Raw genomic sequence first — 12,981 nt, forward strand, 5'->3', positions numbered from 1 at the left:
TCGACTGAACTAAGCATCTTGTAGGGTTAGGTACTGTCGATGAGATAGTGAATAGCTTTACATCGGGAATCAGCGGAGTATGCGTCTATACATTGAGTGAATGCGTGGTCGGTCGACTTGTAACCAGTGAAACCTTTGCTGCGCATGAAACAGTGGACCTTATATCTAATACTACCACGGACAATGACTTTCTTGTGCTAGGAGGGGCATTTGCTTAGCGCGTTCTGCTTCTTGATCTACGCAGCTTTCTCGTGTTGAAGGGCTGCCTTCTCCGTTAGGTAATCTGTGTTCTGCGTCTGGCAGGTTCCTAACTGGGTGTTACAATCCTCTTCGGGATTTTTAGGGAAAGGGTCGACGACTTCTTCTTCTGGGTCTTCCGGGAAGGGATCCTCCTCTGGCTGAACCACCTCTATCTAAAGGACGTTGGAACGAGCCTCGTTGGTTCGGTCGCCACTCAACACACATCTGCTCTGTACAGACTGCTAGGAGCTTCTAGTGTAACCTGGCTTGTCCTGGTAGAGTTGAGCATAGGCTTGGGCGGTGTTGATGTTTTGGTGTGTCGCCCCGCTATACGGTCCGAGCCACCTACACTTGTACTTCACGAAGTGTCCGGGGTTGATTTCCTCTGTCTCCCTGTCTCTGTCGGGACAAATGCTGCTATACTGGGCCTTAACCACAGCGAGGAAGGAGCAGTAGTAAAGGACGCTTTGAAGCTTTATCGTGGGAGGAAGTTGGAATGGTTCTTAGGAATGAGGATTGGAATCTTAAAGTAGGATAAGAAAATGAAGAGGTGGTTGGATACTCTAGAACAATTGGGATTATTAGGCCTCTTTATAGCTTCGTGGACTTACTACCCTAATGACTTCAGCAGTGATTTCTAGCCTACCCTATGTCCCAACGTATGAATTAAGATCGCTAAATAAATTGACTAATCTATCCTTAGCATAACCTTATTCCTATATGTAAGGCAAGTGGGTGCAAGGGGTATTGGGTTCGTACGTGGTAGGCCATGATTCTGCTACTATGGTTTACGTTAAGAATGTTTGCTTTTTACGATGCGTAGTATAGGTCTATATCTCTATCTAGTGAGCGCTAGCGATTAGAATACGGGCTGTCTTATTCTCTCTTCACTATTTAAAAGAGAGCAATTTACAGGAATTATCTATATCCCTCTCCCTTAAGTGCTCTAATAGTTCAACTCACGATAAAATATTTCAATTCTATCGTAGGTTAAATTACACCGTGGAAAATCATGCAGATAACAAGCTTTTCTTTGATAGCGAGTTACCAGAAAGCAATGATTGTCGTTGCGTTCCCGGTGGTTCTAATATATATGTAGCTAATCGTTCTTACACAAGAAGAGACAGATGAGTTCTCCGGGGGTTCTAAGGTTTCCACTGCTCTACCTTAATGTCTAAGGCGTGAGGTTCGACAGATTAGACTTGACAATCCCTGAATTTCATTAAAGCCGTGCATACTAATGATATATCATTAATACTGCTGGCAGTGGTTCTAGTTAGCAATAGTGCGAACCTAGATAATCTACCTACCTATATACTATACAAGGAAACAAGTATAGAGGAAGGAGGAACCTAGGGCGGAAGATGAAGTTGGTTGTTGAAGGGAAAAGACTAGCTGAGAGGGAAGTGTGGGGATAAGCCCGGAAATTCCTACTTACACCTACCTAATATGTATTATGAGAACGCATATATTTCCAAATTCCGACCTTTCGAGGATACTGCAATAGATGCAAATACTGTACGTTATCATTAGCTTTGGTATTACAGATGTCTCTTAGATGAATTGATCAATCTATGGTCTTGCTGAACTGACTTTCGAGCTATATTATCGCACCTAAGCATTAACTTCTGTATACCTACGTATAAATATAGCGATCATTTAGCTAGCTATAGGAGAGTACTATAACACAGAACACTGATTGTGGTACTTAAAGGGGTTTATTTATGATGCCACTGTACATAAGCTCGGTAAGGGGCGAGCAGAAAGTGGGGCCACTTCTCAAGTGTTCGTAGGGGTGTACCTCTAAGCAGCCGACCGGTAAAACACGCCCGATCTACCGCTGAAGAGCCTTGGAGCCGTGGGCGGGACGCCCTGTGCCGACCCGTCCCTCGCTCTCTTGTTCTTAGTTGGATGTGAACTCTAATTTAGTATTTGTTAAATATCTAGGGTACTTCTGGCGAAGTGCAGTTTAATAGCAGCCAGTCTATGAATATACTCAGTATAGTTTTATCTCTCGAGCTCCTTAGTCTTTGAAGATTAGGTATTTGTATCTGCGGGATAGACGCAAAGAACCCTTTAAGTGCTTCAAAGTGGGTTAACATAAGAAGATGTAGATTAACATAAAATGTCTAGATCACTACCTGCGCCCCACAGTTAGATCTATCTCGTCCGAGAAAAGCGACCCTAACTCTCGGGTCTCGCGTAAGGTAGGTAATTGGTGAGATTTCTTTATCTTGTATCATGCACTATTGGCCACTTGTATATTCCCCCACTAATATATCTGGCCGGTGGGTATTATTATCAAAAGCAATTTGGTGCATTTCTTCTAGGCAGAAGATCTCAAGGAGCCTGCCACATTATTGCACGTCAAGCAGAGCTTAAGGTTGTTAAAAAGCGTTAAGACAAGGCTGAGGCTTATAGTTTGAGATGACGAGCGGGGTCTTGGGTACAATTACAATTCTACACGAAAGCAAGGTATACTAGTTTACAGCTCGTGCTGTCTGGTGCCCGTAGCCTATTTAGCCCCTAGATTGTTAATGAGACACGGAAGTAACCGCTACAGAGGGGCGTGGTTATTTGCTAGATTATTGAGACCTACCCAACCACCGTTCGCCAGAGCACCGAGGCATATAACCTATAAAGTGGAGACTAACTATGATAGCTCTTCGGGAGCGGCGGAGCGCAGGGTAGCAGCCAGTCGACAAAGAATAGTATGAAATTTCAACAGCCCGGCTGTATACTCCTTACGTCTACGATCACTTTTTTGATTATATAGACACTGTTGTGCACTAGTTGCACATCTTGTGCACGGCGTCGTTTTAGAGCACTACCTCTAGGATGTGATGTTAGCCCTCCCGTCAAACTCAGCAGTTGTTTTTCGGGGGTTAGACCTTAGACTACTTTCTCTGACACTCTGTGTAAGTAAGCAAAATATTGTGTCGTATCTCTTTACCCGAGCCTGCTTCTAAGCACTGCATTGTGTGCTTATATTCTGCCGAAAGGAGCGTACGCAAGGTCTTGATCTTCCCCGTTGTGGATCGAGCACTGTGTCTGAAATGAACACTAAGTGACGGATGCGACTGGCTAGGTCTAAGAAATTGTTGTGGAGATCAGTGGGGTGTCCTAAGAAATCGGGAGTAACAGCAAGCCGGGATTTTTCAGCTTCCTACTTATGCTCGAGGCTTTCCTTGCTTGCTCGATAAAGTACCGCACCCTACGTAGCAAACAAAGAACTAACCATAGAGACCTACTGTTGCTCCATCCTACGGTCAGATTGGCCAACTTGCCCGAGAACGCTCGACAGATTCGCTGGCATCCCATCCAAAAATATCTAATAGTCTCTAATTTATTATGGAATCGAGGGGAACTAAGGAGCTTTCCTCTTACGGATCCTCGCGATGGTAAGATAAACAGAGCGTTAATAGGGCCTAAAGACTTGCTTTAGAACATCTGGACCTGCACGTGACATACTTAGTGTTTAGGTGTGTTATGAGAAACTCCAACCCCGGAATATGTGTAATTCCGATGCCTGTATCCGCTGTGGTATCGGCTGGACGAACTCCAAGCTCCGTTAACAGGAAGTCGGAAACCGTTTACGTATAACTATCTAGCCGCAAAAAAAATTAATCAACGCGTATATTAGATTGGAGCATAGTAAAATTCTTGAATCAGGGAAGGCGATTATAGGACGTTAGACATGTGGAAGTGCTTTGCTAATTTTCTTGTCAAAACTAGAAGCTTTAAACCAGCCACTCATCAGCCACATTTCTTTTATTCATTCACCATGGGCCTCGAATGACTAGCGATGGACGATCAACCTATTTTGTGTTTGCAGACAAGTTCGCGTCCACTATGTCGATAAATGCAAAGCCGACCCTGTCCTTCGTCAGATTCTCGCACAGCGCCCAGTGGTAGTGGGAAGCACCCGAGGACAGTAGCGAAGGATGAATTCCGGCTAACGAGGCAAAGTTGGGGGATGATGTCTGATCGAAGCAAAACAATTTCGGGCTTCACTTTGCAGCCTACAGAAATTTCGAAAAAAGATTATCCCGCGAACACCCACACTTTGTTTCTCGGCCCGTGCCCGAAACTAAGCTAAGCCATATTAGGATAGGCTATAAATTACGTCTTTCTAAGAATAGATCCTTTCTTACTTTGAGAACGACATCATTACATATAAGTCTGTATGTCACACGGAACTCCTATACGGTGTAACAGTCGACTTCGAAAACAGATTCCCCCATGGACACACGCACCAGTTGAAAGAAGTGAAAAGGACCTCCGTATGGAGAAAGGATAGAGTGATAGAATCTATGGGTTTGAAATCACATTGTCTATTCGGATTTGTATCTATCCGGCTTGCGATATGATTGGTTATTTATTATCACATTGATTCTCGCTTTGGGTGCTAGAAGCCTAGAACATCGACAAATCTGTTTTTCGCTTCGTGCATGCAAACAAAACCATTGAGAGCATCTCGCTACCAGGTCTCTAGAACGCAGGAATAAACTCTCGCCCCGAGTATATGACCGTAGGGCAACAATTTCTCAGGGTCAAGGATCCTGAGGGGTGAATACCCTCGAGGACGTTGAAACTAGACCTCGGCGTGGTCCGACTCAGGTTCCAATAATCCGTACCTGGAGTCGAACCTGGAGGTTCCCAGGTTCTAACTATTGGAACCTGGAGTCGAACCTGGGAACCTCAGGTTCGATTCGATTCGCACCTGCAGGAACCTGATTTGCATAATTTTGCCAAGGAATTTCCTATTTTAGATGGATAATTCTCTTAGTAATTATGCGTAATATTCCCCCGTTATACGTTATAGGTTAGTATACACTACTAGATATCACTATATGTTAAGAAATATTAGTTTTCTACGTGAAGTATTAATAGATCTACGGTAGATATTAATATTTGAAAAGGATCCGACCGTAAATCATTTATCTTAGTCGTGGTAAAGTCGTAGTAGTAGTAGTCGCTATGAATATATATCTTCGGCCCTGCAAGCTTCACCGCGATTTTTCCACTATAAACACCGATAATTAATTACGCTACAAACCTAGAAACAATTTATCCGGACGAAACGGACATATTATATATTCACTACATCTTTATATAGGTTTATCATATACCAATATATACCTGACATAGACTAAATAATACTATCCGAAACGTATCTAGAACACGTGGTATTTTTCATAAATCATGTTTGCTCTGTTTGAGGAACCTGAGGTTCCGAATCGAACCTGGAGGTTCGACTCTAAAAAAGTTGGAGTCGGATCGCGACTCTAAAAATCTGGAACCTGAACCTGAGTCTTGGCGGTCCCGAGTCGAATCGAACCTGGAGAGTCGCGATTCCTTCCGTGGTCTAGTTGAAACCCAGGAACGAACTTTCTCAGGTACAACTTACCTTGGGGTAACTTGATGCTCAAGGGCAAATTCCCCCAGGGGATTTCTACCACAAGCGTGAACTCCCACATGAACACACGACTCCCGGGATTCTTGGGCGGCTGGGTAAGTAGCCACAGCCTGTCACGGGTTAGACCCGCTTCTCACTATGTGGCCCTGCCACATAGCCTTCCTCGCATAGTTAGTTCTGCCACCGCTCTTGCCTGCGTCTTCTATCGCTGTTCCGCTTATTCCATTCCTTTCTTCTCTAAGCTTTTTGTAAACAGCATGTTGGCCTAGTTAGATTGAATCAAGTCTTGCTTCAGCCCTTCACACAGCCATATAGGCTAGCGGTCCATGTAGTCAGGACTATGTAGCCTGGCCGATATAGGATGGCGGGCTACGTAGGCTGGTGGCCTGTGTAAATAGGCCGATATAGGCTTGCGAGCCAGGACTATGTAAACTGGCAGGACTATCAACCTGGTGCATAGCCCAAGATCGATGATTTGTCATACTTCCCACTTTAAGGCGGAGACCGATTTGCCAGCAGAATTTTGGTGAGATCCGATATTCACCGCCTATCCATAACATCACGGTTCTGTAAACAATTTCCAGTTCGCCTCAAAGCTGAGTTATACCTACCAGCGAAACGCCCAGGCTGATAAGAGTCTAGCGCATCATCCAAGTCTTCGCACTCTTTGACTACAAACCATAAGTAGCTCCAAGGGGGATAAAAGAATAACAAATGAATCATAGTCTTAATGAGAGACCTAAAATGTTATTGGTTGGCTGCTACGTACTCCTTTCTCCACCTTGGAGTAGCCATGTGTTCTACATTGCCTTGGTGCATATTTTGGATTGGCTGAAAGGCTCGTGGTATGAGGCGAATAAAAAATAGATTGCACACAGGGATTAATTGCTTCTACGGACCTCGCAGTCTCTTATGGTTCTAACAATATCGCGTAGTTGCACGCTGGTCTTCTGCAAAGGACTGTAGATTAGAAAAAAGTGCTGGGCGCACCCAACGAACCACTGTGCACCCTCTACAGACTGCTTGTACGAACATCCCTGAGTAAGCATGAGGATTGTAGATTCAATTTCTCCGGTCTAGTCCGATCACTCGGGATGGAGCGGAGCTAGTAGTGGTCTTCAAGCAAGGTGAAAGAATTTCCTGTCAGGGGTATGGCGGTAGGCCAGGTATTAGGAAATGCACGGACCTACAATTGATGTGGGGAAGGTCTCTTGGGTAGCCAATTGTTTCACTGCTACACTATTCTATCTTTGTACAGCCAAGTGCGTTGAAGTTCCATGACAATTTCCCCGTTTCCTCATAGTATGTTGACCGAAATCTGTTGAACCTCTTCAGTAAACTAAACCAAAGGTCCTGATATTCTTGCACCACCTCCCTTTTGTCACAGTTCCACCACCTGCCCCTTAATTTTTGTCTCTGTGTTGATGGTGAACTGAACGTAACTCTGCAGTAAACCGGTTTCATCAATTTGAACGCCTGTTTAATGACTTAGCTTCTTTTTCATTTACTATTGACATGTTTACTCGCTTGGGAAGATGTTCGTTTGTTCACATGGCAAAAAGGCCATGAGGCTGGTGTGGAGTCCAGGCACGTTCAAGATCTTCATTCACCATCTCATAATTTTAAACTTGTTCTTTCTCAAAGGGTTCATATCTGTAAATGAAATCATGATGAACGTAAACACTCATAAAAAACAAAATGAAGTTATCAACACTGCCTACTTAGTTGTACAAAGGGATCAGCACCACATTCTGCTCTGTTTACCTAAAGAAATGACCGCTTTCGCGATGTTATCTCTGCCATACTCTTTGGTGCCCTGCTGCCTCCACCATTTGGGACCGGCAATCCACTTCCCGAAATAGCCAATCCGGGCCATTTTTAACCAACACCTTTTGGGGATTTGTCGCCTTCACCGTTTGTGCGCGACAGTCTACTGCAGCCTCACTTGAATTCTTTATTCTCAGCTCAAGTTGAGGGAGTCAAAATTTGGGTTACTGTCTCTCAGAATTAACTGATCACAGTACTTCCTTGCAAGTCATTTTGTGTCGCAAAGAGAGCGATTTGAACATATCAGTGGCCTGCTTGACTATTATATTGTACACCAATTAACCGTGGTTAGTAATGAAAATCCCTTAGAATATTGATTCTGGCCTGTCACAGATTTGTTTACAAAGATTGTATTGCCCACTCCATTATCGAAAATGAGCCAGAGACCCATATGGTGTCCGCAGTTTAGCGAGGGCGGTTAACGTGCTATTTTTGTCTTCATAACGTGAAAACAACACAGGACCACAATTTCTTTTTGTGAGAGTAATCAATTTTTTCTATCCTTATCGAAAGTTCAAATAGACCTACTTTTCGCAACCGGATTTTCCTGTAGAGCCTGTATTCATTCTGCTTCTCCTTTCAACCAGCCTTAAAAGCACCACTCTTGAACCCCTGTCTGACAAGTGCTATTCCATTCAAGAAAGCCCAAGACATCAACTTCCAATGGCTGCTTTGAAAAGAGCTCGATCTAATCGTCTGTCTAAAAGAAAATTAATCCGTCAAAAGCAGTACCGTCGCAAGACAAACATGATGAAAAAGGCGTCTGAATATAGCAAGATGTGTAATGCAGATGTGTGCGTAGGTATTCGCATGCGGGAGACTGGTCAGATACATATTTTGTCAGCGGATACATCGGGCTTTTGGGCCTTTATTACTCTTAAACAACCACTCCTCTTAAACTCATATACTTCACTTCTGGAAGTTCACCGCTGTCTAGTCTATCCAACGATACGTTCTAGACTCACCTACCGGTAAATGTACGATTGGTCTTCCTGAGGACTATGCCGGCTATTGCACTCATAGATGGCGTTATTGTAGGTCATTATCCTGAAGAAACGTAGATATGAAAAGAAATTAATCCTAGTTAGAGCTGAAGGTGACTACTGTCTGGTTACGCCTAATTTATTATTAATCAAGCCTCAGCTATCCCCGGCCTCCGTTGTCCGTGGTACGGGCTGAGAAATAATCAGTGTGTCCACAGAAGAAATCGATATTGTTGGTATCACCAGCTAGGTACTGTGTACATAGTTAAGTGGACAGTGTTATGCCGTAAAGCAAAAAGTCAATTGATTCAAAAATGTAGATAGATGTGTGTTCTCTATCTCCAATGCCCCTGAACCTCAGACGGCGGGAGCCGCTGCTTAGCACGATTACGTACAACCTGTCTTTGCTTATTCTGACGGGAGGATATATCCCGACACTGGCAACTTTTCTCTTGTGCAAAGGCCAGTGTCCTCAAGTAGGAAATGAAGAACAAAACGAACGAATGAAAAAGGGTTAAAAGAAAGATCAAAACGAACGGTCAAAGCGGACAATAAAAAAAATCAGACTGCGCCTTGTTGCACACCTAGACCTCGCTGTACTATTCTATTTTCTCTCTACCCATCCCTCAACTCGCACTCGTAAGGTGTTTATGGTGATGAACTTCTCCAAGGCCTTGTTGGGTTCTGCCTTGGTTATTGCATCCGCTGGGTTGTCGCTCCCGTTGATCCACCTTATCTCTATTATCTCCCTTCGCTCGTATGACTGGCGAAGTGCTATGATATCGATCATCAGACGCTTCTCCTTGGTGGTTCCGAGTTTGACGAGGTATTCGTAGAGGGAGTATGAATCCGTGCACACGATGGTAGGAATCTTTCCAAAGCCAAGTTGGTCTATAATCATCTTGATTGTTGTGCCAATTGCAATTGCCATATCGACACCTCCTACTATTCCATAGATCTCCGATGCCAAAACGCTTCTGGTAACTCGTTTGCTCTTGGTTGAGCTCTAATGGATCAGGTTTCCTATGATCTCAAATTCCTCGCTCCTTGTGGACTCGTTTGCGAGGATGATCTCATATCTAATCTGGGAGCTAAAATCTTTGTTATTCGCGAATGATCCATCGACGAATACGAAGAGCTTCGCCGTTGATAGGTCAATTGCAACATATTTGATACCCCTGTCTAGGTTCTTCATTTGCCATATAATGCGTTTGTTCAGCGCGTTGACGTCGGCTTCCGTGGGGTCCTAGTGTTGGGCGGCAACGGATAGGTCGAATGCAGCCTCCGGCTGGCAGATTGTTGCAATGTAAGCTCCGCGAGCACGTTGTTCTATGTATGCGTGTTTAAAGTCCTTGAATTTGTGGTCGATAAGCTTAAGTTTCTTGCCCTACTCCTTCTAGCGTAACTCAACTGCAGCGTCTCCTTCCTTCTGTGTTAGAACGCAGCCATTGAATATCAGCGGGTACTCTAGAGACAGTGTATCCTTAGGCTTGGCGCTGAACTTTGCCTCCGCTAATTCCTTTTCTTTAAGCGCGGCGAACTTGTCGGATCCCAAAATCAGAGTATCGTCGGTTTGCATCCCGACCACGCCGAAAGCTCCTTTTGCTGTTGAGATCAACAAGTATAGGTCGTAAGTAGATGTGACTATCCCGAGCCTTTCCCGGTGGTGCTTGTGGTACGTTGCCTACTAATGGGTTCCGGCTTCAGGGATCCTGTATAACGGCTTCTGTACTACTATAATTGTGCCTGTCGGGAATTTGCTCTTGGTCTCCTTAGGGAGATGTGCTAGAATCAGTCTGTTCAATGAGGTCGTTGACTGGATATATGCCTGTGTTATATCCCGGATCGATAGACTGATGCCTTTCTCGCTTAGTGACGGGGCGAGTGCAATGATAATACGTTGGCTGGCTCGCTGAATAGTCGGGGATTGCGTGAGAATCATCCCCTTCCCTTTATTATTGTATGCCTGGATAACAAGTCGTGACTTCTTGAAGGGCGTACCTGTAGCCTTGCCTTTGATCTCGTTGACTAGGCGCGAATTGAAGATGCGTATGCTAGCGTGCTTGATTGGATCGTATTGTACGAACTCGAATACGCCTCTGGCTATTAATCCTTTAATCTCCTCGTTCCGGGATTGTTCGAATGGCAATCCAGGGGTTGTGATGACACCTTTATTTCTTAACTTGATAGACAGTTCTATATCGGCTTGTTCTTTATTTGTTATAAGCGCTATTGAAACGTCTTGTCCTTCCTAAATAGCGTTGATGAATTGATCCTCGAGATCTTGATGATGAGCAGGACCTCGTCGGGTACTCCGCTGTACGACTGTCTGCGGTTTCGGTTTGTTCTTCGATCCTGGTGGTCGTCCTCGACCTCGTCGTTGGATTTCCGTCGGTTTATCGGGCTTGTTAATAGGTCTTGAGTCGACAATCTCATTCACTTAGTCGTCCTCTACCTTAACACAACGTTAACCTCCCTCTCCCTCTGGGAGCTCTTCTCTATAGTAGGGCTTAACAACCGTTAATCGGAACTTCGTAGGTCTATATAGCATATTTATAGTACAAGTCTCTCTATCTACCGCCAAGAGCTTATATGGGCCCTTCCATCCACCTTTCTCGCGCTAGACTCGAATATCCGACTATAATGGTAGGTTCAATGTAGCGATTGTACTAGGGCTGTTGCGTATGGCGAGAGCGTCATTCACCTGGCGTTCCGTATGTAGGCGACGGACCTCTTTGGTTGCAGCGCGAATAGCCTTAGCTCTCTTGACTACCGAAGGTGATGGTGGATCTATTTCCGTTATTCTCGGGTATGCCCCAAAGATAAGCAGTGTTGGGATAATTCTATCTGGTCCGGCTGAGTCGTTGACAGCCTTCACGGCTATTTGCAGGATCATCTCCTTGTTAATGTTCTCATCCTTAAGCTTATCTCTGAGAATTTCGTAGGCACGGCGTAGCAGTGTATAGTATCGTTCTACCTTCCCTACGCTATTGTGAGCTTCTACAGGGACCTCCTTAACTTTGATTGACATCGATAATGCAAGCTGCTTGAACTCTGTAGATGTGAAGTTCTTCCCCGTATCGTGCACAACGTAGTCCGGGGGTCCCTGGTAGGTATCGATCTAGTATGCACGAAGTGTGTCCCAAGTATTGCGTGCAGACATATCTCTCAGGAATCTCGCAGCACTAAATGACGTGGCTGTATCGATGACTTGCAAAACGGGCTTTCCTTCGAGGTACAGGATATCGACGATAACTGAGTAGTTGAACTTATAGTTATCTTTCAAAGTGAATTTGAATTGTCCTGGGGACTTGCCTTTTATCTGGCAATGGTGGCAGAACTTCGTGAGGTAGTCGATGCACTGCGAATTTATTTCGTGCCCGGCACGCTGAAGGATTCGGGTCAATCTTCGTACTGATGGGTGTCTAAAACGTCGGTGGAGTTGCTGTAGCTCCGTCTTAGTGAGGTGGCTCTATGCTGCTATCTCCTCTAGATTATGTAGCAATATCTATGGGTGTCCCCACTTACGAACGATGGGCACTCTCTTGTTTCCTCGCTTAAGTACGTTTTTCTTGTTTCTGAGCTCTACCCTTATAGCATCTATGTCCTTGAGGCAGAAGAGAAACGGTGTGTTCGTGGGAAGGATATGAAACGTAATGGATCTAATTGGGGTATCAACATCGGTAGTCCCTAAGGAGACTTTTGGATCTCCGACTCCAAATTTGATTCTATGTTCCCTAGCCCGGGACGTATCGAGTCTGACTCTGGGGTCGAGCTTGCACAATGCCCTAAATTGAGGCTTGCTAGCAGACGAAACACTAGAGGCTCCGGTATCCGGTATGATGCCTTGGAAAGTGTTAGATGAATACCGGTTGTTAAGTGTGAATACTTTAATGGCCTGTCCGTTGGCTTGTCGCTGCTGGAAGATGTCGTCTTTAGTGAAGAAATGGTATACTGACTGGTCGTTTAGGATGGATATTATTCTAATCCCGTCGACTTCCCCGAGCTCTGTTAAGAATCCCTCGTGCCCGTCATCCTTAATAGTTATGTCTGCGAGCATCAGGGTTGATTTATGCCTATTATTGCTGTCTAGCACTTCTGTCTCCTCCTCTCCTTCAAAGTCGTTGAGGAATATCTGGAAATCCTGTGGGGTGGCCGCTTAGCCCGTGGTGAAGTAATGTTGCTGGCGGAAGTTATCGAGTGATTGTCTTCGTTCCTCCCCGGTATAATACTTCGACTAGTATCCTGGCTTTCCACAGACATAGTATCTCCCCTGGCGGGGTCCTTGATTGCCCCGTCGACTTCTACGGTAGCCTCCTCGTGGTCCTGATCCACGAAAGGGAGTGAGTTCACGGTTGTTACTGAGTCTATAGCTTCCTCTGCGCTAGCTATAACCTCTGCGGCTGTATCTACGACCTCTCCCTCCGTATGTCCGGTCGGTCTAATGCTGATCGTGTATCTCGTACTCCTCATAAGCCTGAAATTGCCCCGACCGTGGTGAAAAAGCCGTAT

At 44.9% G+C, this 12,981-nt stretch overlaps 3 protein-coding genes across 3 annotated transcripts; all 3 read right to left on the reverse strand.

Moving 5' to 3' along the window:
* Positions 1-236: 236 nt before the first annotated feature.
* Positions 237-529, reverse strand: N7473_004252 (uncharacterized protein; the record flags this gene model as incomplete). The annotated part of the gene is made up of 2 exons (XM_057150192.1): positions 237-413; positions 464-529. 2 exons carry the CDS (start codon positions 527-529, stop codon positions 237-239), a joined length of 243 nt encoding a protein of 80 aa, XP_057010302.1.
* An 8,544-nt stretch (positions 530-9,073) lies between these two features.
* N7473_004253 (uncharacterized protein) lies at positions 9,074-9,400 on the reverse strand (the record flags this gene model as incomplete). The annotated part of the gene is made up of 1 exon (XM_057150193.1): positions 9,074-9,400. One exon carries the CDS (start codon positions 9,398-9,400, stop codon positions 9,074-9,076), a length of 327 nt encoding a protein of 108 aa, XP_057010303.1.
* A 1,707-nt stretch (positions 9,401-11,107) lies between these two features.
* Positions 11,108-11,500, reverse strand: N7473_004254 (uncharacterized protein; the record flags this gene model as incomplete). The annotated part of the gene is made up of 1 exon (XM_057150194.1): positions 11,108-11,500. One exon carries the CDS (start codon positions 11,498-11,500, stop codon positions 11,108-11,110), a length of 393 nt encoding a protein of 130 aa, XP_057010304.1.
* Between the last annotated feature and the right edge of the window lie 1,481 nt (positions 11,501-12,981).

This window comes from Penicillium subrubescens, assembly GCF_028828155.1.
Source record: "Penicillium subrubescens strain IBT 31985 chromosome Unknown utg000003l_segment0_segment0, whole genome shotgun sequence".
Taxonomy (NCBI): domain Eukaryota; kingdom Fungi; phylum Ascomycota; class Eurotiomycetes; order Eurotiales; family Aspergillaceae; genus Penicillium; species Penicillium subrubescens.